We start from the raw sequence: 25,704 nt of genomic DNA, 5'->3' as shown, positions 1-25,704 counted from the left end.
AGGAAGAGAAGGATGAGCTTGCTGTCGTCCAGGAAGAGAAGGATGAGTTTGCTGTCGTCCAGCACAAGTTATCTTCTGCAGCTGGTAAGCAGAGTCTTCTGAAAAATCTCTGCCAGCTGCCAAATGATGATCCTAAAGCTAAACCAGAGATTTTAGACAGAAAGTTGTCAACTGATGAAGAGCCTATACCTGTGGTGGAACAACCAAGGAAAAGGAAAAATAAAACCAAAAACATAACTGTGCCACCTGGTAAGCCAATCAACCAAGTATGTCTGTCCCACTGACTAAGCCTAGTGCAACAAGTGTGCCAGCCAGGCTCGCTGTTCCCTTTCCCCCAGATATGTTTGTCTTGTAGAGTCTGTCTTGCTTATTAACCCTCTGCCATGTTTCAGCAGCTCTCTAGTGGCCAAGGGTGGCAGCCATCACAGTGAAAAAGTGCTTTCTGAGGAGGGGGAGGGATGGCCTTGTTGTCCTCATACTCCCAGGCCTAATTGCCACTTTGCTGTAGGAAGCTATAAGTCTGAGCTGCTCCTCCCTCCCAGGTTCCCAAAGTTCCCAGACTTCATCAGTAGTAAGAGCACATACATAACTGTGTTAAGTATCTTTCTGAATCTGTCCCCCTAGTCGATGGTGAGCCTTCTTTTCTTTTTTCTTGGCTGCTCCGTGCAGCATCCGAGATCTTAGTTACCTGACCAGGGATCAAACCCATGCCCTTTGCAGTGGAAGCACAGAGTCTTTACCACTGGACCATCAGAGAAGTCCTGATAGTGAGCCTCTTGGTGAGAGGGTTCTCACCCATCTTTTAGTCTCTCCCAAAGTCTAGCCTGGTAGTTGGCATGTAATAGATGTTTAATAACTTTTAGATAAATGAATGAAGGGCACTACCTCCTAAATACATGAATTTCTAGCTAGTTCAGTTCAGTTGCTCAGTCATGTCCAACTCTTTGTGACCCCATGGACTGCAGCACGCCAGGCTTCCCTGTCCATCACCAGCTCCTGGAGCTTAACCAAACTCATGTCCATCACATTGGTGATGCTGTCCAACCATCTCATCCTCTGTCGTCCCCTTCTCCTTTAGCCTTCAATCTTTCCCAGCATCAGGGTCTTTGCCAATGGTCAGTTCTTTGCATCAGGTGGCCAAAGTATTGGAGCTTCAGCATCAGTCCTTCCAATGAATATTCAGGACTGACTTCCTTTAGGATTGACTGGATCTCCTAGCAGTCCACGGGACTCTCAAGAGTCTTCTCCAACACCACAGTTCAAAAGCACCAGTTCTTCGGTGCTCAGCTTTCTTTATAGTCCAACTTTCACATCCATACATGACTACTGGAAAAACCATAGCTTTGACTAGATTGACCTTTTTTGGCAAAGTAATGTCTCTGCTTTTTAATATGCTGTCTAGGTTGGTCATAGCTCCTTTCTTCCAAGGAGCAAGCATCTTAATTTTATGGCTGCAGTCACCATCTGCAGTGATTTTGGAGCCCCCCAAAATAAAGTCTGTCACTGTTTCCATTGTTTCCTCATCTATTTGCCATGAAGTGATGGGACCAGATGCCATGATCTTAGTTTTCTGAATGTTGAGCTTTAAGCCAACTTTTTCACTCTCCTCTTTCACTTTCATCAAGAGGCTCTTTAGTTCTTCACTTTCTGCCGTAAGGGCGGTGTCATCAGCATATCTGAGGTTATTGATATTTCTCCTGGCAATCTTGATTCCAGCTTGTGCTTCATCCAGCCTGGCATTTCTCATGATGTACTCTGCATATAAGTTAAATAAGCATGGTGACAATATACAACCTTCACGTATTCCTTGCCTGATCTGGAACCAGTTTGTTGTTCCATGTCCAGTTCTAACTGTTGCTTCTTGACCTGCATACAGATCTCTCAGAAGGCAGGTCAGGTGGCCTGGTATTCCCATCTCTTTAAGAATTTTCCACTGATAAATGAATTTCTAGCTGGAGCAACTAGCAGTGTGGGTACTAGACAAAAGAGAGAAAATTTGGCTTGTATACTGAATAAAGGTGCTGCCTAGGATGGGAACCACCCTCCTCAAAGCAAGTGTGTGAGCTATGCCACACCATTTCTTATACTGCTTGTGCCTCTGTTGTCCCCACAATCTAGCCTTCTATGGTATATTCATGTAGCTTCATAATAGTCCTCGGTGCCTAGGATAGAATCCTGCCCCACTTACTCTGCCTGTAGCTCTGTGACTCATGTAGGTAAAACCTTTCATGCCAGCTAATAGAGTAGGATGCATGCTTCAGAAAGAAGCTTTTAGTTTATCCTTTTTAGTTTTTATCAACACTAAAATGTTACTCTGGGCTTGTTTGTGGGGGCCTCTCCTGGGTTTACCTTCCTGTTAGTTGCCAGCTGGTACCAATTTTCAGGGTATGGATGAACTATTATCTTTTCAGCTGTTCAAGAACGAAAGAAGCGTAAGCTTTCAGAGAAGAAACCCAAGACACCGACATCTGAAGAATCCAAGCCTGGGTATGTACTGCTCACAGTCAGTGGCTCAGGAATTGACTGCACAGTTGTCACATGCGAAGCCATTCACTGGTCACGTGGGAGGGTCTTTGAGGGAGTGAAGGGGTCTGGTGGGCAGCATGGAACAAGTTTTATATCCCTGAATTGGGAGGATAGACTCAGCAGCAGGAGGAAGGTGGAGAGAGGAGGAACCTCTGTGTCCCCTTCCTCCGTCTCCCTAGCAGAGCTGGTGTGGGCGCTCCACGCAGAACCCAGCGGTTCTGGGCAGACTGGAGCTTTTACCCCCACAGAAGCTCTGGCTTCTGAGATTTCCTTTGTCTTTAGACTCAGATTGTTTAAATGATGTATAGCCAAACAAGATCGTTTTTTTCAGGCTAGATACAGCCCTATGGCCACCAGTTTTCACAGAACTAAAAGCAAAGGCAGTAGGAATGGTGAGAAGGTAGAATGAATGTGTTCCCATCCATTGGAATTGAGGGGAGGCAGTCAAGATTATCTTCCAGGGTTTCAGATGAACCCTTAAAAAATGTTTTTTTTAATTGAAGTGTAGTTGATTTACAATATCATCTCAGTTTCAGGTATACAGCATAGCAATTCAGTGTGTGTGTATATTTTCAGATTCTTTCCCCTTAGATGTTATTATATAATATTGAGTATAGTCCCCTGAGTTGTATAGTAGATCCTTGTTGATTATCTATTTTGTATGAACCCTTATTCTTACTACCTATATATTCTTGCTAATTTTTATATCTTAAATGTTAGGATGAAAGGGACCGCTTGCAGTCCATTTATCTTTATTAAGCTATATGTTATGTATATATTGATACTGGTATTATATTGTTATACTAATAGTGAAAACAGCAGGTCATTTAGACCAAAGACATGTTAATGCTCAAAGGAAGCAAAAACAAATTAATGCGTTTCCTCACTTAGATTCCAGGAACTTCACTTTTTCTCTTAAAAATGTGATAGAGTGAACATACTTTTTTTTTTTTTTTAACTTGCATTCAGGAATGATGTATACTTCCATCTGAATTATGTTACAAAAGAAGGGGTATATTTGAAGGACTGTATGGTTCTTTTTTTAACCTGTGTTTTAGGGCAATAAATGCATCTTAGGGGAAGAAGAAAAATTATATGTCAGGCGGGAGGGCAACAGAGAAACTGGACTTGAGTAGAGAGGCTGTCTGTTCCGGAATTCCCCTTAGTTTGGCGTACCCTTTCTTAGATGGGCCCTCTTTTAGCAAAGCTTCTTCTCTGGATTCTCAGATCCATATTTAAGCTGCTTTGCTTCTAGGGACATGTGTCTTGGGTAGGTCCCAGGTTGCTTTGCTAGAGAATGTGACGAATGAAGGAAGAGGCTGCTCCTTTGTGTGGCTGTCCTCTGCCTCATCCAAAGAAGGCTGGCCTGTTGGGACTCTTCACTGTTGCCTTGCTGCTTCCTATTTTAGTCTGTAAGCTTCCTGTTCTCAGCGTTGTTCCCGTGGAGGCTGCTGGCTGGTCATGGTGTCTGATGTACTCGTCTGGGGTCTTGTTGGTTCCTCTGATGTGGAGATGCTCAGCCTGCAGTAGAATGGCATCACCACTGAAGTGAAGGCTTGCTAAGCTACGAGCTGCTTGCCATGAGCACAGACACATGCAAGGGTCATGCTCTCTGCTGAGGTCTGTAGAGGGTTTAGGTTTTTATCTGCCACCTTTTCTGATGCAAATTTGCTTTCAGAGCTAAATAATTGGAGGCAAAAATGTTAGTCACCCATATCAGGTTTTGGGGTGAGAGATTCTTTCTTTAGCTGCCTTTGTCTTGTCTGGTACTTTTCCCCCACCTGCCACCCGGGCACCTCTCATAGGGTTTTATTTTGTGACTTAAGGGGTAACAAGTGTCTTGGCAGAATCTCCGTTTCAGGAGTTCTGTTAAGTCAGAAACACTTCCCTATGTTTGCTAGTGGTTTATCTTTTCAGCTCTGTGGGCTGATCTTTTTGGATTTGTTGACTGTCCAAGCCAAGATTAAAATGTTAAATAGTTATTACAAGTGTGTTTTTTTTTATGGGCTCTGCACTATACTTTTTTTTTTTTCACTATTCTTTGTGCATTTGAATTATGCCTTGAAAGATGGGACAGCAATAGTGGTCTAATGGAAAGATCACGAGATTTGGGTCAGTATATTCAGTGTCTCTGAACTTTGGGTAAGTCATTTAACTTCTGAACTTTTGTTTTGTCATGTGCTAAGTGGAAATGGAAAGAATAGTACTGGCTTCTTTGGAGGATGGTGTGAGGATTAAATATGATGATGTAAAAAAGAAATTCTTGGCAAATGATGAAGCGCTCCACAGAGGGTGGGTCTCTGGAGAAGTGAAGGTGTGACTATTCTAGGCCATGGACAAATAGGTTCTGCCAAGGTATGAATGAACTATGCGAAATGTCAGTCCATGTCCTGGGAACATTTAAGTTGCTCTCTTCGGCCAGAGTGGAAATGGTAGCTGGAAATAGAGGTTGGAACCAGGTTGACCTGGGCCTTAAATGTTAGGCCACACAGAGAGGGACATCACTGGAACATGGCCTAGGAAAATTAATCTGAAGGTGTATGTGTGTGGTTGGATTAGAAGAAAAAGAGCCTGTAGGTAAGGAACACAGTGGGATGTTGTAGTAGCAAGGCATAGAGAAGAGGACAGGAACTTGACCTAGGGTGATGACAACAGGGTGGAAAGGAGAGGCTGGCTGGAAGAGATGATGTGAAGCAGACAGTGATCTGTCTTTGTGCCTAGTTGAATATGGGGTAAAAGAGAAAATGGATTTTAAAATGTCTCAGGTTTTCAGCCTATTGTAACAGAAGTTGGACAATTAAACATATTTAGCTGGAGACATACTCAGGTTAGTGAAGTCAGGTCGCTCAGTCGTGTCCGACTCTTTGCGACCCTGTGGACTGTAGCTCACCAGGCTCCTCCGTACTCAGGTTAGTTGGTTGGAAATTTGCACTGAGCACTTGTAAACTCAGAACTAGATCTTAGGAGAGAGGTGGAGACTGCAGATCCAGGTATGGGATCGCTCCTTTTGGGGTTGGAACCATGGGCTTCACATCTCTGACAGTGTGTGGGGAGTGAAGGCAAAAGGCTATGAATGGAACCTTATAGGAGATGCCCTTGTAGCAGGAGCTGGAAGGAAGAGAGACCAGCGAGTCTTCTAAGTCTCTTGTCGTGACCTGTATATATGCATTTCTTCTATTGATTTCTTTCACTGTATAAAACTCAGCCTTATTTACTTTTGCAGGGATTCTCAGTGCAAAATACCTGGATGTTTCTTTCATGGCATTGAAAACTTAAAGCAGTATTCTGGAAGGAATTACAAACGAAATAAGGATGAACTGGTTCAGAAAATCTATGCTCTGCTTAACAAATCTGTCTTTGATCAAAAGGTAGAGTCACTGAACAAGCACCTATTGAACACTTGCTGTATGCCCAGCTCTTTTGGGTGCTGGGAGGTATGCAGATGTACTAACTGTATATTTCCTGCTCTTGAGAAGTGTGAGTTTAGATGGGGAGGGGAGATGAGACATGCATATGTGAAAGAAACAATGTTTTGTGGGTTATAGTATATGGTCCAGACTGTTACTACCATAGGCGATCAGCAGAGCGAGAAATCACTGAGAGCCTGAGCAAGTTGGGAAATAGGATTGCCTGGAGGGACTGAGACTTGTTTTGGGTCTTAAAGGATGGTAAGGGGAGAGAACAGCAGTGGTTGGGGAGATGACAAGTGTTGAGGCTTGACTCTCTGGAAGAGTATGGGACCTTGGGTGTTACTGAACCTCTGCTCATCTGTAAAGTGGGGGCAGTAGTAGTATACCTCCTGCCTACTACACAGAATTACTGTTAGGCCTGGTAAGTGAATCCCCCTGAAGTGCCTAGAACAGGACCTATGATATGGTGAACAATACATGTTAGCTGGTGTAGGCCTGGTTAATAGTGGGTCTTGGGAATCAGGTTGGAAAAATGGAAATCAGTAGGCACCACTGCCCAGGAATATGATATAACATGGAGTGGCTGCTGAAAGAAATGGTTTTGTCAGTGGCATGGGGGTGTGGACTGGATTGGAGAGAATCTGGAGGCAGAGAGACCTGTGGTCATTAGGTTTTTCAGACTTTATTGCCTCTGGTGATAACACTTTATGCATGGAAAGTTCTTAGATCTTTCTAAAGGTTCCCCAACCTTTGCAGCCCTTCCTGATGACACTGGTATTACATCAGATGACTCTGATGAGTGGAACCTTTAAGTGTTCTGAGTTGCACGGTCTCTGTCTCCTAGCCCAGCAGAAGTGTCCTTTCCTTGGCTGCCCCTGACTTTTGTCTCCATGCAAGGGAGCAGAGATTCTGCATTCATATTCTTGCAACAATCTTGTCTTTACCTGGGCTTCAGTTATTCTCCCCAGAATGTTAGATTTGCACAACTCTTGAGTTGATATTTTCTGGTCTGCTTAGAACTGCTTTTTGATTTGTTCTTGTTTGCTTTTTGTTCTCAGTTGCCGGAGAAAATCGACATTGGCTGGAATAATAAGATGCTGAGAACTGCTGGCTTATGCACCACTGGCAAGCGTCGATACCCTAAGAGAGAGCGTTATGCTAAGATTCAGATTTCTCTGAAAGTCTGCGACTCTGCAGGTGACGGTGGGAGTAGGGTGGCTCCTCGCTGTGCTTCCTTCCCTCACCTGAAGGGCTTCTCTTGGGTGCTGGTGTCCTCTGGCCGCCTGAATCACAGCCTCCCTACCACTCCTGGGTGGACAGGTCTACTGTCTGCTGCTTAGAGGACATTATTATTGGATGTCTCACCACCACTGAGAGTCTAGTTTGTCCGTATTTCTGCCAGGCCTAACTTAATTTCTGTAGCTCCCCATTGCAGGCGGCAGCATCTCCATTCTCCCAGTAACAAGTTCAAGGGTCCCTAAATCTAGCCTATCACTGGATGTTCGTAATGACTCTCCTATTATCATTCCTTCTCTGTCTTTGCCTTTGCCCAGCTGTGGACCCCTATCACCTCAGTTTTCTCCCTGCTCCGTGCGATTTCCTGATAGGAAACCTCAGGCTTGCCAATGCCTGGAGTATGGCTTATGAGGCCATTGTACTTTGCCCCCCTCCATTGGCCAGTCTTGTCTCTCACTACTCCACCTGTGCTTTAGCTAGCCTTTCTTCACGCTGGCTTTGAAAATAGACTGCACACTTTCCTGACCCCAACCTTGGCTCACTTTTCCCACCACATCCAGCCAATTGTTAATTGCCCAGCTTTTCCATGGAGCTTCTGCTGACCAAACCCCACTGATGTTCTCGGAGGGTGGCGACTGGGTCTCAGCTGGTTGTATTTGTAGCAGTGTCCCATAAAAAGAGCACACTGGAGCTTTTCTGAAAGCACTTGCTCACCTGAGGCTCTGCCATTAACAAAATTGGGTTGAAGTAGGTTGAAATTTCACTTTCAGCATCCTGGGGAGATAACGCTTCTTCCTGCCCACATATGCTTGTGGGTCTGGTCGGGTGGACAGTCTAGGGGTGGTTGGGTAACAGAGCAGGGATAATTGGTTTAAGGCTCAGGATTTCTTTCCATTCCTCTCCTAAGACCGACTTCGAGACACTTTGATCCATGAGTTATGCCATGCAGCCTCCTGGCTGCTCGATGGCATCCGTGATTCTCATGGTGACATGTGGAGATATTATGCCCGAAAATCGAATATGGTGCACCCGGAGTTGCCCAAGGTCACCCGTTGCCATAACTACAAGATTAACTACAAGATTCATTACGAGTGTACTCAGTGCAAATTCAGGTAAGACCCTTCTCCTTAGACCTTTCCAATTATGTTTTTACTGTGGCCTCCACATGGCTCTCCAGGAAGTACATGGCTATCTGACTTGAGGAGTAAAACTTCTCTACAGACCTTTCTGTGTTGTCTTTCTCCATTCTCTTCTGCTTTGAGCTGGCCTGACCATAGCCCCTTCCTGGTGTCCCACTTTCTGAGATCCCACAGAAAACGTCTGGCTTTGGACCCAAGGCCAGCAGCTCTGAGAAGATGTGGAGGTACAGTAACTGATGCCTTTGCTGTGTGGTGTCTCTTTCCTCCTTAGGGTTGGGCGCTATAGCAGATCGCTGGATACCACCCGCTTCATCTGTGCCAACTGCAAGGGCTCTCTGGCCATGTTGCCACAAACTCGGAAAGATGGAACCCCCATTAAGCCCCACGTGAGGCCATTTGCCAAATATGTACAGGAGAATTATAGAAAAGTCAAGAGGGAGACAGAAGGGATAGCTCATGGGGATGTGATGAGAAAGCTCAGCAAGAATTTTTTTGCCAAAAAACAAAGTCAGGGTATTTGAAGTTATCTGAGAATGTATTTGTGTGAGATGAGTCATCTTTGGCTTCATCTATTAGTAAGGAGTTTTATGAAGATATATTTGATGCTGTGAAACTATGAATATTAGAATTTAAATTCTTTGAAAAACGCTTCCTGTTAATGATGATTGTTCGTCACCAAGGGTTCTGTTGTTGTTAACCATTTTGTGCTGATACTCAAAAGCCCTTTGGATATACCTTGGATCTTACTTATATACTATTCTTAACATGTAGAACAAAATGCAAAATATGTAGAACAAAATGTGAACGTGTAGAACAAAATGCAAAAGTGTAGAACAAAATGCAAAAGAGAAATAAGTTTTTGAGAGTGGCAGGTTGAGAGAAGGAGAGACATGCTGCAAAGAGAACATGTTTTAAAGGCAGTATTTCAAAACCAGGGCTTCTGTCTGATGGAACCTGTTAACACCTACATAGAAATAAGAGAAATGTGCTTCACGAATTGAGTTGTTCTTGACATTGTATGAAGTCGTCTGAGCCATTGTATTTGTTCGTAAAATAAAGAAGAAGCCACCTAAGCAGTGTAATTGTTCATAGAATAAAAATAAAATGTTTTTTGCTGTTTACTTATTAGCAAAGTCTGTTCATTGACAACCCATGTCCAGAGCGGAACAAACCCTTGGGTCTTTTGTCCAAGACCCCTGACTTCATAAGCTTTCCAGGATGTGTCTGGAAGAACAGCCTCCACTTCGGGTTTCTCTTGGATTTTTGTGACTGCCCCTAAGCACTTAAACAACCTCCCCACTTTGGGGAGGTATCTGGAATATAGGCTGGAGTCAATGTTGTACTTGTTTGTTATTTCTGCCAAAACAGATTACCAGGAGGTTAGTGATTTAACACAAATGTATTATCTTCCATCTCAAGAGGTCAGAAGTCTGGTGCAGACCTCAGACCTCAAGGTGTGGGCAGGGTTGAATTCCTCTCTGGAGGCCCTGGGGGAATCAGTTTCCTTGTCTTCTCAGTGTCCAGGGGCTACTTGCATTCCTTGGTTTGTGGCCCTTTTCCTCTGTCTTGAAAGCCAGCAACATCTCTTTCTCTGACTCTCTTGCCTTCCTCTTTCCCTTTTAAGCACCCTTGTGATAATATTGGGCTCACCCAGATAATCCAGGAAAATCTCGATTTCCTTTTGCCAAATAAGGTAACATATTAACACATTCACAAGTTCTAGAGATTAGAGTGTGGACATTTGGGAACTTGTTATTCGGCCTACCCCAAACATCTTTACTAGTCTAGCATCACTGATGCTTTTTATAGGCAGGATGTGTTATTCTGTCATCTTTCCATCTTTCCTTCATTTTGCAGATGCTGAGGGTGTTCTTTCAGTGGCCACAAACTGAAGTCTTAAGCACAAGTCTAGATGGGATTAGGTATATGCACAGGGTAGTGCGAGTTTCCCTAGCTAAATCCCTGGGTCCTTCTCCAGTCCCACCTCCAGCTATATCGGCAGTCTCAGCAAAGGCCCAGCTGGCCTGTGAAACTGGATCATGGCACACTGGTGACTTCATCAGGGAGAACTGACAGTGCAGTGGTTCTACCCCTGCCAAATCAGGGTCCAACCCTTTGCTTAACTCAGTAGCCCTGTCATCTGCCTTCCTGGGGAGCCCTGATAGTTTCCTCCACTCCCACCCCAGCTATAGCTACAGGAAGGTGCTCCCTGCAGCCCACACATGTGTTGTTAAGTCATTGCCCTATCTTTTTTTTTTTTCCAATCCCCCTGCTGTTTTTCTTAGTAAAAGTCTGTGTCATCTCTAACATGAATAGCCACTACAGCCTTGTAACCTGTGATGCCATCACCTGGGTCCCAAACTAACTTTCAGTCTTTTCAATCTTTTCTTTATCTGAACCTTTAATTCTAGCCAGTTTGGACCACTTACCATTCCTCCAATAAGCAGCACTACTTTTAGCCTTCCCACCTTTGGTATACTACCCTCTCTGCCTGGAAATACCATCTTTCCTTCTCTTTGCCCTGGAAATACTACTTGTCCTTTAAGTTTTGCTCATTTCTCTGTCTCCAAGAAGTCTTCCCAAATGGCTCCAGCTACAGCACTCTGAACATGTGCCACACATTTGCCTCGTGGCATAGACTGCTTGGTAGTCCTCTACACATCTTCCTTGTCAGTCTAAGCTTCTGGAGTGCAGGGACTCTTTTATTTATGTCTGAAAGCCCCTTCCCCAAATTATGCCTAGACAGTGTCTAGCCAGCTGGTCGACTAACTGCTTACCCTGCACCCACTCACCCTGTGAGTGATTGGTGTACCCAGGAGGTCAGAGGAGGGGAGACAGGCAGCACTGGTTGGCACAAACCCAGGACCAGACAAGGAGAAGCAGGAAGAGCATCCCCAGAGGCTGGCAGGGCTGGCTGTAATGATGCACTAACACAGTGTGGTCCTGTTTAGCTTGTTTATTGAAAAGTTTGAAGCAGTCTTACATGTAAAAGTCAAAGTGAGCAAATACAGCAGTCAGAAGCAACTGCCAGTCACTGCGGAGCATTATGCTGTTTGCCTCATGCTCCCTGCATATGGGGAAGGCTGAGGCCTAGTTGACAAGAGTTGGGAGGGTGGTGGGGTTCTGCGCAGCCGAGGTAGGAAGGGCCTGAAGGCAGCCACCCCTGAAGCAGTGGGATGGGGCAGGGCGGCTACGGAGCAGTGATGGCAGAGCCCTCAGGGTCAGGAGGGTGGCTCCTTGGGAGACTAGGGCCACGGGGGACTCCTAGGAGTCTGTTGGGGAAGTGAGTGAGGGAACAGCCTGGAATGTGGCAGGTGGAGAGGGATCCCTATCCCAGCCTCAGAGGCCTGAGTAGGAGGCCTCTGTGGTCTCAGACCAGGATGAATCTCGGCGGGAAGCTGACGGCTGCCGCTGGTGGCCCCTCTGGTCAGGGCAACCCAGACGCATGAGTAGCACCCACATCCGCTCTCGGAACTTGACGCCCACAAAGGCGTAGAGCAGTGGGTTGAGGCAGCAGTGCATGTAGCCCATGCCCGACGTGACTGACTTGGCTACGTCCACACGGCTCTCCCGGCCGCAGTTGCGGGCTAAGGCCCCCAGGTCCATGAGGGTGTCCACCAGCACCACCAGGTGGTAGGGGGTCCAGCAGAGGGCGAAGGCCACCACCACTACCACCACCAGCCGCATGGCTCTGAGCCGCCGCTGGCCCCTGGAGACCAGCAGCACAGCCAGGATGCGGGCGTAGCAATAGGCCATGACTAGCAGGGGCAGCAGGAAACCCGCAACCAGCTGCAGGACGCGCAGAGCCGTGCGGCCCTCCTGCGGGAAGTTGTACTGGCAGTGGGTGGCGTTGAGGCGGTTGTCATGGTGAGAGGACAGGAAGATGAAGTCTGGGAGCGCAAAGAGCAGACAGAGCCCCCAGACTGCCACACAGGTGAGGGCCACGCGAGTTGGGGGCCCCCGGCGGTAGAGCTGGGTGGCGTGCACAATGCTCAGGTACCGATCGAAGCTGATGCAGGCCAGCAGGAGGGCCCCTGCATAGAAGTTGATGTTGAAGAGTGCACCCGCCACTTTGCAGAGGCCAGAGCCAAAGACCCACTGGATGGCTGCATCCACTGCCCAGAGAGGGAGTGTCAGCACCAGCAGTGCGTCGGCCACGGCCAAGTGCAGCAGAAAGGTGTCAGTGCTGCTCAGGGCCGCCCTCTGGCTCAGCAGCACAGCTGCCACGACGCCGTTCCCCAGAAGCCCCAGCACAAAGAGGAGGCTGTAGAGGATGGGCAGGAAGGTGCGGTCGAAGTTGAGGCTGAAGTCCTGTGGGCAGGGTGGGGAAGTACAGCAGGAGTAGGTCTCATTTTCTCCATAGTCATAGGAAGAGTTTTCCAGGAGGTAGGCAAACTCGGAGGCTTGGAACTCTTGGCGTTCACTCATCTGCGGAGGGAGGGAGGGCATAGAGCGTGTGAAGGCCTTGGAAGTTACTCTTTTGAGTAGGAATTTGGGATGAACATGCTACTGTATGTAAAACATAAATAACAAGGGCCTACCACACAGCACAGGGAACTAAGTAGCTTGTAGCTTATCTATAATGAAAGGGAATCTATGTCTGCATAACCGAATCACTTTGCTGTATACCTGAAACCTTGTAAATCAACTATACTTCACTTAAACAAAAGTCACTCCTTGAAGATTTAGTCTGAGGAACCTTTCGTAAAGCAGCTGGGCTTCAGGCTGCCACTGTCCTGTGTTTCCTTCCAAACTGACCCCCTGAGCTCCATCTGCCCAGCCTGGGTGCTGGGCTGATAACTTCCCTTCTCAAAGCCTGCTTCTCTCTCTCCCTTCTGGGTCATCCCATCAGCACAGGGATTGTGAACCAGAGGGAGAGCTTCCCTTCTGTCCCGAGCCCTCCCTGCCCCTTCTTTCCTTAGCCTTTCTTCATGGCTTATGGTCCTCAGTTCCTGGCCACGCCTAGTTCCACCACCTTCCTCCCCAGGCACCTCCCCACAGTCCCCTCTCCCAGTCACTGGCCCTCCTGTTCCCTCCTCAGCCCTTGCCTTGGGACCCCAACTTCCTGCCCCCCATGGGACACCTCTACAAATCACTGCTGCCCCCGACACAAGTTTGCCCCTGTATTTCCCCTCCCCTACACTGAGGCTTGCCACCCACCAAGTTGGGTGGCTCCCCCACCAAGCTCTAGTAGAAATATTCCTTCCCTTCTCCCACCTCCCCGCAAACCCTCCCAGAGCTGTGGGTCTCCCAGGTGCCAATTCAGTCCAGCATGGAAGATCAAAGTTCCAAGTCAGAGCTGAAGGGAGCGTTGGGGGCCGTGAGGGATGAGCCTCAACCTCATGCATTTTGCAGATGAGGCACCAAAGCCAGAAAGGGGAGGGACTTGCCTGTGGTCATTCGCAAGTCAGTGGCCAAGGTGGTTTTCAATACCCGTCCTGTGCTGCTTATATACAGTCCCTGCATTCTGTACCTGTTCACCCAACCCTCTGGTGGCCCTGACTTCTGGGCCAGTCCTGACGGTCCCCTCATGTCCTAGACTCTCCACTCATAGCTGTGGTCTGGCCTGGTTGGGCAGCGGCACTTACCTCGGGGACCATGGCTGGGCTGGTACGCTAGCTGCTGGGCCGTGTGCTGCCTGCCCCTCTGCTTTGGTGCTTGTGGTCGGGAACCTGCGCTACACAGAGGAAGTGAGGGTTTCACGCGGTTCTCAGCAGCAGCCTCTTCCATGGGGTTATCTACACCAGACCTCCTTAGACCTAAGGCCACGGGGTCTACCCCACCATCCCCCTGGCCCAAGGTAGCTGCTCTGGGAGTCGGCCACAACCCTGGGACCAGAAAGGCTGTGGCAGTGGGGCATGGGCAGGTGCTTTGAGGAGAGAGGTCTGAGGGAAAAGCAGGTAGCTGCCAGGGGCAGGGCAGCCCTGCTGCCAGGGGTAAGATCTGCTGCTCATCAGTCCTGGGCTGGAGTTCATCTCACATGACTGTAGACTGGGTTGCTAAATGTATTAACTGTATAAAGGAGATTAACCTTCTTAAAAACTGAAAATATTTGAGAGCAGTCCAACACACAAATTCTGGTCCTTCACCATTGCCCCTCCCCGCTAATCAACAGGAGCAAGGAACGGGAACTGCTAGTAATGAACTGACTATGTGCTGGGGGTTGCTTCAGGCACTTTCTCTGACACTGCCTCATTCTAGCCACACAAGCCCCTTGTGTAGGCAGTATCCCCATGGCTAACCCAGAAAGGGGAGAGGCCTTTGCCAGACACAGCAAGTAAGGGTAAGTGCTAGGATAGAACTCACAGTTGTCTGACTCTCCTTTTACTCTGCCCTCACTCTGCCTCACACTGCCTTCAGTTGTTTTTTGATGGATAAACAGTGATGTATTCATGCAGGTAAAAACAGATGAACTAAAAGCTAGATATTTTAACGTGGAGGCATCTAGAAAAGCCAATGGCCAACAGTGGAAGAAGCAAGTGATAGAAATCTGTGTATCGTTTGATACCACTTATGTAAATTTGAAAACCACACACACAAAACAATACCATCTTGTTTTGGATACAGCTGTTTGTTTTAGAAAGTTAAAGTAGGGAATGAACACACCACAAATCCATGAGAGCAGTTGCTTCTAGGGCAGGAGAAGGGTTGGGGAAGAGTACATGGGGATCTCTTTTTTTAAGGAAAAGCTGTAAAAGTGTTTGTGGAGCAAACCAGTCTCTTTATAGCTGTGTACTGCAAAAGTTCCTCCCCCACCTAGCCTGGTGCCCCCTCTGCCCTCTTCTCCCCTCCCTGCTCTCATTAACAGAGGGGAAAGGTGGCCCTTTGCCTCTCCAAGCAGTTTCCCTTTCTCCTCACAGATGAAAAGCAGAGAGAGAGAGGGAGAAGAGAGAGATTGAGACAGAGGCCATGGCTTTGGGGTCCAGTTTTCAGTCAGAATGTGTCACCTGAGACTCCAGGCTCAGGCCTGGAATTCAGCTCAAACTTTCTGACAAAACGCACACTTGGGAGGCAGCAAGGCCCTTCCCCACCTCCTGTGGTCAGAAGACGTGAATTTTCTCTCTCTAAGCAGCTTGTCAGTTGCAGGATCCAGGCCAGAGGGAACTAAGGGCTTGGAGGAGGTCAGGAGCAACACAGGTAGGGGAGCGTGGGAGGATTCCAGAAGCCTTGGCAGTTAGGAAAGACAGGACTTGGCAGGTGATGGCCTGCGGGTGGGGGCGAGGGAGCTGGGACCATGGTTTGCAATGCTATCCCATGAAGAGTTTCCATTCCCTGGGCTCCTACACATGATAGAAAGGAGGAAAACAAAGAACTCTATCTGTTCAACTTAAAGGGAGTTCTTGTATTCTGCATTTATACCCTTCGCCTGCTTTTTGGTATTAGAAAGATCTTTTCTTTATGAATTGATGGTGACAATAGTTAACGGTTTTGGAAATATCTTGTGTTGGAAGAAGTTGACAACCTGATGTGGGTCTTCCAGACACATGTTGGAGTGCACAGGTCCATGTGACATTTCAAAGTCTGTGGATCTCTGGTCTCCTTCCTGTGTCCTAGTCTCCTCATTTGCCACATGGGGACCACTATCCCCACCTTCATGGGTTGCTGGAAAGGAAGAACAAGAGAAGTTCAGATAAGACCATTGGAAAGGGGCAGAGAGCTTTCTTTTCTGAGTTGGGCTATATCCTGAGAGGCTAGCCTGGGCTATGGGGCAGGCTGTTCCCGCTGCTGCCTGTGTGGCCAAGATGCAGTATGTGTGTGCGGGCTCATTTGCTCAGTTGTGTCCAAATTTTTTGTGACCTCATGGACTGCAGCCCACCAGGCTCCTCTATCCATGGAATTCTCTAGGCGAGAATACTGGAGTGGGTCGCCACTCCCTTCCCCAGGGGATCCTCGCAACCCAGGGAGTGAAGCTGCTTCTCCTGCACTGGCAGGTGGATTCTTTACCACTACCACCACCTGAGAAGCCTGTGACGAGGTGGGAAGAATGGAAAAAATGCTGAATTTGCTTGGCTCCAGCTCTGACTGAGCCTTGTTCAAGGAGTGTGACCTTGGACCAATGACATAACAGTTTTGAGCTGGTCTCGGCAGGGTTGTTACACGATGATCTGAGATGACCAAGGCTGTGAGGCCCCTGCACAGGGTCAGCCATTAATAGAAGCAGAGCTGAGAATGTTGAGTGTGAGGGATACTGGCCACAAACCCAGAGGTGCTGGGAGCCCTTTCACATCAGGGACATGGTGGAGGATGGATCCTTCTGAAAGGCTGCCCCTCGCCTTAGCTGGGAGGGTTTGACCAGTCCTGGTCTAATCCTCTGGCTATGCCATTATGTCACCTTAGGAGAATCATTTTATCTCTACCTTGGTTCCCTGATTTGGAAAGTAGGGATAAAAATAGTAAACGTGTCAGGGCTGTTCTGTGAACTGTAAACAATACATGTGGCACAGAGTAAAGTACCCAGTGAGCAGCAGTTTCCTCCCCTTCTAGTAACTTTCCAGATCAGCCCCTCCCAAGGCTGCAGAAGGTCAGATCTACAGTGGGCTGCTGCTGTCTCTCACAGCTCACATGACTGAGAAATTGCCTGGGTCATGGTGCCAAGCCAAGTCCTCACCTGGCTCTTGAATTTGGCCCCTCATGTCCCAAGAAGCCCCCAGACCAGGTCCCAAGCAGACCCAGTCCTGGGGAAGACCCACCTAGCCAGGGGCCTGCACCCTGACTTCTGGAGGCTGTGCCCTTCTGCTTCTGGCCTTCTGAGCCGCCAGGGGGGAAGCTTGAGAAGGAAGTTAGTCAGAGTGAAGCTGCTCCGGGCCCCACCTGTGGTCAAGGTGTGAAATGTGCACCTGTCTCTTCTCTGCCACCCCTCCCCCTGTTTTTTTTTCTCTCTTTCACACCTCTGGGCTGTGGTTTGGGGAGCTGGGAGGCTCAAAGATCTGAGCCCTGGGCCTGGTCCCCCACAGGAAGGAGGGCCTCCACAGCTGTCTGTCAGGCCAGCCAGGGAAAGGGGCCACTTCCTCCTCCTCCCCCTCAGTGTCTGCTGTTTCACAGCCTCTCTCGCAGCTTCTCCGGGCACCGCTGGAAGCCCTGCTCCCGAAGTCCTTTGGATTTGGCTGCCTGTCCCCAGCCCTCAGGGGAGCAGGCTCAGTGAGGCTCAAGCTTTCTGTGGGATTTAGGCAGTGGCCTAGGCTGGGGCAGAGCCTTTCTTACACTAAATGAGGAAGAATCCTAACCCCAGGAAGGAGTATAGGGGGCCCAGGCAGTGCTGGGACTCTGCTTCCTTCTGCCAGCTCTGGATTTCAGAGAAGGAGGGCTTAAATCACAGGGAGGCCCAGGGATTGGGAACCACCACTCCTTTGCCCTTTCCCCTGTAGCTCTGAGCCTGATGGAGGCAAGTCCTTCCTAAGTGCTGGGGCCCTGGGCTGGAGCCTCAGCAGTCCAGGCCCATGAGACTAAGCCCCCAAGCTATAGGAAGGAGGATGTTGCTGCCATTTGTCAGGTGGCAAAGGGAGACAAGGCATGTCAGGCCATGGGAACAGGAGATGCCAAGGCCAGGAAGTGAGGAAGAGCTTGTCAGCCCAGGGGCAGGCAGTCTGGTTGGAAAAGAAGGTATGTGTGAGAGTAGGGAGAGGGCTGGAGAATAGTTCAGGACCCAAGCCATGGGAACAAGCACAATGACCTTCCTGTTATCCTGTCCACATCCCAGCAGTGCCTGGGAACTGATAAAAGTATCTTCTACTTGGCAAGTTCTTGGCTTTGTAACACATGATCTCCTTTAAAACTTTTAGCCTCCCAGGGAGGCAGAGCTTGCTGTACTCATTTTGTAGAATGGAGTGAAGGTTCAGAAAGATAAAGTGACCTGTCCCAAGCTAGTCAGCTAGAAGGGTTTGTCACAACATTCCTATCCAGGCTACTTTCTGATGTGCTCTCCCAATACTCACAATCATGCCCAAGGATTGGATCTTTCAGGAGGCACACCTTATTCACCATGCAGCTTCACCGAGGCATTTTGTGTAAGGGCAGGTGTTCACCCGTCGGGGCTCATGCCCTAGAGGGAGCTTTGGTGGACCTCACCAAATCTCCATTCTTCTGCCCTGCTCCTCCTCATTTACTAGGGAGAGGAAATGTCAGAGTCTCTAGGATGAGGAGCCCAGAGGACCAAGCAAAAATCTGCCAAGTGCCAGACCCCTTTTGTGACACTTGTAGGAGGATCTCTGGTGCTTCTGGAAGTCTCCATTCCACTGCAGGTTCCTGAAGACCCGACTTGGAGAATTCCCCACATCTGCAGTCAATGTGCATCTGTTCCCATCCTGCCTTGTTCTTGGGATGCCAGCTCTGCTCTGGGGCCTGTCCAGACTCTCCAGAGGTGCAAGTGGCGACATTGGCAACACAAAAGATTTCTATCATGGAAGGCTGACTTTGATGAATTCTTTTTTTAAATCAAAGTATAGTTGATTTATAATGTGTTAGTTTCCGGTGCACAGCAAAGTGATCCATATATATATATAAATGAATGCATGCATGCTAAATCACTTCAGTCACGTCCAACTTTTTGCAGTGCTATGAACCATAGCTCACCAGGCTTCTCTGTCCGTGGGATTCTCCAGGCAAGAATACTGGCGTGGGTTGCCATGCCCTCCTCTACATGTATATACATATATTCTTTTAAAAATATTCTTTTCCATTATAGTTTATTGCAAGATATTGAATATAGTTCTCTATGCCATACCAATAGGACCTTGTTGTTTATCTATTTTATCTATAGTAGTTTGTATCTGCTAATCCCAAATTCCTAAACTGATGCCTCCTCCACTCCATTTCCCCTTTGGTAACCTAAGTTTGCTTCTATGTCTGTGAGTCTGTTTCATAAGAAATTCATCATATTTTAGATTCCACATATAAGTGATATCAAATGGCATTTGTCTTTGTCTGACTTACTTCACTTAGTATGATAATCTCTAGGTTCATCCATGTTGCTGCTAATAGCATGATTTCATTCATTTTTATGGCTGAGTAATGGAGCCTGGTGGGCTTCCATCTATGGGGTCGCACAGAGTCAGTCATGACTGAAGTGACTTAGCAGCAGCAGCAGCAGCAGCAACATTCCATTGTATATATACACCTCACCTTTATCCATTCATCTGTTGATGGACATTTAGGTTGCTTCCATGTCTTGACTATTGGAAACAGTGCTGCTATGAACATTGGAGTGCATCTAACCTTGATGGATTCTTGAGTCCCCATCACTCCCACAGTGAGCAGGTAGAGGCTATTCCCCTGCGCTGCTTGGCTGTGCCACCCCATGGAACAAAGTCATTGGCAGGCCCAATGTTTGCCTCTTAAACTTCCTTGGGTGACCCAATGGAATGAGATCAAATGGGATAATAAGACAAGCTGACATCTACTGATTACTTAATTATGCACCAGGTACTATTCTGAGAGCTTTATTGGGATGAACTCATTTAATACAACTATGTAGTAACTATGACATTACTCCTATTATCATCCCCATTTTACAGACAGCAGAAACACAGACAGTTTAAACAACATGCTCAAAGCCACACAGCCAGCAAGCAGCAGAGAACTCCTGCTCTCACCCATTACGTTATCATGCCTTTTAAGGTGAGAGGGACTGGGATGGAGAGTGATGTTCAAAGAGGACAACTTTTGGCCTTCTTTGTAATATTTTACAAAGAGATCAGATTCACTATTAGCTGCATGATTAAAAAAAAAAAATCCGAAAGGAAAATAAAATTAAGCTAAAAACCTGGGACAATTGGTGAAATTTGAACATGTTCTGGAGATGAGATAAAAACCTTATACCCATGCCATTTTGCAAAATTTGATAATGCAAATGAATACCTTTGTATAAATTATGACTGAGGAATTTAGGGGAAAAAGGCTATCACATCTGCAACTTTCTTTCATATAGCTTGGAAAACAGATATGCAGAGTGAGAGAAAATGCACAAAGTATAAAGGCACTGGGTCAGCGTGCTAATAGTTGGTGATACCGGGAAAGGGTATAAAGGAAGTCTTCGTACTATTCTTGAAACTTTTCTGTACATTTGAAACCATATCAAAATAAAAGTTACTGAAAGGATCTCTGTCATGCAGGATGGGTTTGGTATCAGATGTCATTCCTAGGATAAGTTTAGAGGCCTCGTGAGAAGAAGGTGGGTCTGAAGTGGCCTGGGCGCAAATACTCTCTGGCTGGGTCCTCTGGCCTCATCCCCGGGAACTCCCTTCCGTGGCTCAGGCCCCTTCCCTCCTCTCCTCCAGCCTCCATTTGCTTCTGGCTTCTTCCCTTCCCCTTTCCCACCATCTGGCTGCCTCCAACCTCTCGGCCTGGAGTTCCTCCCAAATTTCCCCACTGCCTTCTGAGCCAGGAAGGGAAGTATCACTGGCTCTCTAGGTAGAAGGCACTGGCCCCATGTACTCCTCCAAGCCCTTCACGACCTCTCAGAGAATATAGCCTGTGCCTGAAGCTGTCAGGGTGACCCTACTCTTGGCTCAGGCTAGTTGAAGAGAAGGGATTGGGGCTTGTGTCCTTCAGAGGGTGTCACCAGCTGAGAGCCTGGAGTTTTTGTTCCCAAAAGAAGTGGTCCTGCCACGTTGGGTGAGGACCCTGCCTGGGAGGCTGCTCTCCCTGAGGAGCCAGTGGTCTGGGCAGGGTGTTCGGCTGCTATTGAGCTCCCACGAAGAGGAAAAGGCACGCCCTGGAAACTATGGTGCCTGCCACTAAGGAACTCCACTGAGCAGGAGCTGCTGAATGGTAGTATCTCTCCCTGGGTCCTTATCTCGAAGGGAACCCAGTTGTGTATTAAGCTGGCCTCCCAGGAAAGCCCTTTGCTGATGGGCCTGACTCTGGTCTGAACTCTACCTGCCTGGACTCTGGTCTTCTAGAAAATTCCTCAGCTAGCCAAACTAATTTCCAAAAATCCCATGTGATGGTGGCCTGGGAGATTTTTTGTCCACATATCCCGAGAAGGCTGCCACATGTTCCGAGAAGGCTGCCACATGTTCTGGCCTTGCCTCTCATTTGTGTTGGTCCCATATTTCTCCAACTAGGGAGCTTCACAGGTGGTGCTAGTGATAAGCCAATGCAGAAGACGTAAGAGACCTGGGTTCAATCCCTGGGTTGGGAAGATTCCCCTGGAGGAGGGCATGGCAACCCACTCCAGTATTCTTGCCTGGGAAATCCCATAGACAGAGGAGCCTGGTGGGCTACTTACTGTCCATGGGGTTGAAAAGAGTCAGACATGACTGAACGACTTAGCATGCATGCAGGCACTAAGTCATCTGCACAGGTACAGGCATTCGGGTTCATCTGGCCAGAAATGAACTGGCTCCATGCCGGGCAGTGTGGCAGAGCAGGTGAGCAGATGGACTCTGGAGCAGCCTGCTGTCCAGGCTGTCTGGATTGGATTCCTGGCTCTGCTATTTGCTAGCTGTGTGACCTTGCACTGGTTACTTCACTGCTCTGTGCTTTGGTTTCCCTCTGTGGATGAACAGAGTTAGTATGCTGCATATGTGGAGGTGCTCAAGACAAGGCCTGCTGCATGGGCAGTGCTTCCCTCCTCACTATGGCTGCTGAGGTCCTCCCAGGACTTGGTACACCCCTGGGGGCAGCTTCATTTTAAAAAAAGTTGTATTTATTTAACTTTTTTTTATTGAAGTATAGTTGTTTTACATTGTGTTAGTTTCTAGTGTACAGCAATAGTTAGACATATATATCTATCCTTTTAATCTTTCCCATTATGGTTTATTGCAAGATATTAAATATAGTTCCCTGTGTTATACAGTAGGACCTTGTTGTTTATCTATTTTATAAATAGAGTTTGTATCTGCTAATACCAAACTCTTCCCCCCCCCCCGCTCATTTCCCACTTCGGTAATGGTAAGTTTGTTTTTTATGTCTGGGGGCAGCTTCATTTGCATTGAGGTACTGCACACCCCAAACTGGAAAGCCTAAGCCTTGGTCCTGAGTTGCTGAATTGGTCAGAGCGCTGACGTCTTTGTCTGTGGGCCCAAGTGACAGTTTGATCCCAGTGCCCAGGTCTTCTGGTGATGGGGTGAGAGTTTCCTTCTAGATGCAGAGGGAACTAGGTGTAGAAGCTGAGCCTTGATCTGGACTAGGGACTTAAAAGGAGCTTGAGGAGACACCAAATTGAAAACATGCTTTCCCTTGCAATACCCACAAGTTCCTCACTCACAGAATATGTTAATTGCCAACTTGGCCAAAATGTCTGTTGATGAGGCGACAGACAACAACAACAATAATACTAATCAGTAATGCTTATATAGCACTTATCATGCCATTTGAAGCACCTTTACACATACATATCCTAACAACTCTTTGAGAGATTCTATTTTTATTCCTATTTTAAAGGTGAGGGGAGAAGTAACTCATATGAGGTGAAACAGCTGGTAAGTGACAGAGCCAGGCTTTCAAACCCAGCAGTATGGCTTCAAAATCCACATTCTTAACAACCCTGCTCTACTGTCTCGAGTTTGAAAAGGGTATTACATGATTTTAAGAGAAGCAGAGGCTCCTGAAGCTGAGCTGCAGCTGGGCCTGAGATGAATGTGCAGCTCAATACGCAAATCCTAAACCTCAACCAAGGTTCCACAGTGGCGAGGCCAGTGCAGGGGGCTGCTGCAGAAACGAAGGCAGGGCCACTCCTGCGACAACAGAGGCTCCTCAGGCATATTTCACAGCCAGTGCCAGAAGGGAAGTGAAGGACAGGAGTCTGGAACGCGAGGTGGTTACCAAGGAAACCCACAGTGTGATGAAGCTCCAAGCTCAGATGAGCCTGTCTGGGTCTATTAAAAAAAACACAATTGATATATATATATATATTTTAATTCTAGACTTTTTTTTTAAGAGAAGGGCTTAGAAAACAAACCCTCTGTGAAATTCAGATGAATTTTTAGCATATTTGCTAGTGACTGCAGTCTTTCATATAACTACCCAGAGGATTTATAAACTACTATAGTGGCTCAGCTGGTAAAGAATCTGCCTACCAATGCAGAAGACACAAGAGATGCAGGTTCAATCCCTGAGTCCAGAAGGTGTCCTGGAGGAGGAAGTGGCAACCCACTCTGGTATTCCTGCCTGGCGAATCCCATGGACAGAGGAGCCTGGTGGGTTAGAGTCCATAGGGTCGCAAAGAGTCAGACACGGCTGAGCATACATGCTCATGCACAGTGGTGTATAGTGTAGCTGGAGAAGTGGTTGCATGTGAAGAGGCATAGGATAAGATGGTTGAGGAGAATGGGTGTGAGGAGACAGTTTGGGGTAGGTAGGTGTGAGGAGACAAGTTAAAGGGAGGGATAGTGTTCACTGAAGTGTGAGTAGCAAGGGTGGCAGGGAGGGGAGAGAGAAGGTGATTTACAGCTGGAATCCACAGCACTGATCGGCCAGCCCTAGTCCAGTTTGCCTCTCCTGGATTTCCATTCATCTTTGCTGTGAGGATGGCATCCATTGTGGCTCCTGAGCTGGTCTCCTACCCTCATATCAGGTCTGGGAAGTTTGGCATGAAAGGGGTCTGTTTAGCTTCTTTGAACTCCAAATTAGTGACGAGGAAACTTCACTTTCTCACGTAATACCTCTTCCTGCTATTGTTATCCCCAAACGCGAGTTATCTGTAGGATGCACTTTGGCAAATACCAGTACAGAGAATTGAGGCTGTTCTCCTGGCCTGCTTTCAAAGCCTTCTGTGATCTGGCCTCAGCCTCCTGGGCAGCCTGATTCTCCTCTCTGCTTTGTGCATCCTATATGGTAACCAAACTGAGCCCCACACTGTTGCAAGCATACCCCAAGTTTTCATGCTTGATTGGTCTCTACCTGAGGCCTGCCCACTGTCTAGGACTCAGAGGTACAGCTCAGACAGGAAGGCATTACAGAGTCCCTTTATCTGGACACCATAGCTCTGCCCTGAGGGCCCTAGGTGATAAGGCTGACAGAAAGGAGAGGTGAGAAGACCCAAGGCAAGAAGTAGGAAGTTTCAGTACTCTCTGCATACCTTCCAAAGATAGAAATGGGTTGAAATTCTGTGGGGCAAGTCTCTGACTAGAAGTGTCCTTGGCCATCTGATCTCTCTCCTCCAGCCTTCTTCCCAATGGAACCACTCACTTCACTGGGAATCACTGAACAAGTACAGAAAGACCAAGACAGGCTCAGGAAGACCTCAGCAGGAGTCCTACTGAGGACAGGAACTGTGCAGCTTGGTAGCAGTAAGTGGGCTTTGTTTGGTGTCTGACAGGCCTGGGTTTCAATCTCGTATTGGCCACTCAACAGCTATATCATTTGGGTAAATCACTTCGCTTTCCTATCCTCAATTTCCACATCTGCAAAGTGGAGATGATATCTACCTCATATGAAAAGGACAATGTTTGTTTAAAGGATTACATGAAACAAATTTAGGAAAATCACCTGGTGAAACACCTGGCAACCACTTTGACAACCACTTTAAAGTAGCCACCGCATCCCTTTCTGTCCCTTTCAGTTCAGTTCAGTCACTCAGTCGTGTCCAACTCTTTGCAACCCCATGAACCGCAGCACGCCATGCCTCCCTGTCCATCACCAACTCCCGGAGTCCACCCAAACTCATGTCCATTGAGTCGGTGATGCCATCCAACCATCTCATCCTCTGTTGTCCCCTTCTCCTCCTGCCCTCAATCCTTCCCAGCATCAAGGTCTTTTCCAATGAGTCAGCTCATCGCATCAGGTGGCCAAAGTATTGGAGTTTCAACTTCAACATCAGTCTTTCAATGAACACCCAGGACTTATCTCCTTTAGGATGGACTGGTTGGATCTCCTTGCAGTCCAAGGGACTCTCAAAAGTCTTCTCCAACACCACAGTTCAAAAGCATCAATTCTTCAGTGCTCAGCTTTCTTTATAGTCCAACTCTCACATCCATACATGACCATTGGAAAAACCATAGCCTTGACTAAATGGACCTTTGTTGGCAAAGTAATGTCTCTGCTTTTGAATATGCTCTCTAGGTTGGTCATAACTTTCCTTCCAAGGAGTAAGTGTCTTTTAATTTCATGGTTGCAATCACCATCTGCAGTGATTTTGGAGCCCCCAAAAATAAAGTCAGCCACTGTTTCCCTATCTATTTGCCATGAAGTGATGGAACCAGATGCCATGATGTTAGTTTTCTGAATGTTGAGCTTTAAGCCAACTTTTTCGCTCTCCTCTTTCACTTTCACCAAGAGGCTCTTTAGTTCTTAGTTTTCTGCCATAACGGTGGTGTCATCTGCATATCTGAGGTTATTGATATTTCTCCCAGCAATCTTGATTCCAGCTTGTGCTTCTTCCAGCCCAGGGTTTTTCATGATGTACTCTACACATAAGTTAAATAAGCAAGGTGACAATATACAGCCTTGACATA

General features: G+C 47.5%; 2 protein-coding genes across 4 annotated transcripts in view; one reads left to right on the top strand and one right to left on the bottom strand.

Annotated features, from left to right (window-relative positions):
- Window positions 1-9,432, top strand: part of GCNA (germ cell nuclear acidic peptidase) — a 25,139-nt gene extending 15,707 nt beyond the window's left edge. For 2 of the 3 annotated variants that reach the window (XM_040265704.1, XM_040265705.1), the window contains 6 exons: window positions 36-249; window positions 2,412-2,487; window positions 5,750-5,894; window positions 6,995-7,133; window positions 8,080-8,284; window positions 8,583-9,384. In XM_040265704.1, coding sequence (XP_040121638.1) covers window positions 36-249; window positions 2,412-2,487; window positions 5,750-5,894; window positions 6,995-7,133; window positions 8,080-8,284; window positions 8,583-8,832 — 1,029 coding nt within the window. In that variant the 3' untranslated portion in view covers window positions 8,833-9,384. Of the gene's footprint in view, window positions 1-35; window positions 250-2,411; window positions 2,488-5,749; window positions 5,895-6,994; window positions 7,134-8,079; window positions 8,285-8,582 lie in introns of all 3 variants that reach the window. The other variant, XM_040265703.1, reaches the window with a different exon arrangement.
- Window positions 9,433-11,252: 1,820 nt separating this feature from the next.
- CXCR3 (C-X-C motif chemokine receptor 3) lies at window positions 11,253-13,966 on the bottom strand. The gene is made up of 2 exons (XM_040265702.1): window positions 13,900-13,966; window positions 11,253-12,739 (listed from the first exon to the last, which is right to left on the bottom strand). Exons 1-2 carry the CDS (start codon window positions 13,909-13,911, stop codon window positions 11,651-11,653), a joined length of 1,101 nt encoding a protein of 366 aa, XP_040121636.1. The 5' UTR covers window positions 13,912-13,966; the 3' UTR covers window positions 11,253-11,650.
- Window positions 13,967-25,704: the final 11,738 nt, after the last annotated feature.

This window comes from Oryx dammah, unplaced genomic scaffold (assembly GCF_014754425.2).
Source record: "Oryx dammah isolate SB20612 unplaced genomic scaffold, SCBI_Odam_1.1 HiC_scaffold_23, whole genome shotgun sequence".
Taxonomy (NCBI): domain Eukaryota; kingdom Metazoa; phylum Chordata; class Mammalia; order Artiodactyla; family Bovidae; genus Oryx; species Oryx dammah.
This window is presented reverse-complemented; position numbering and strand designations above follow the sequence as displayed.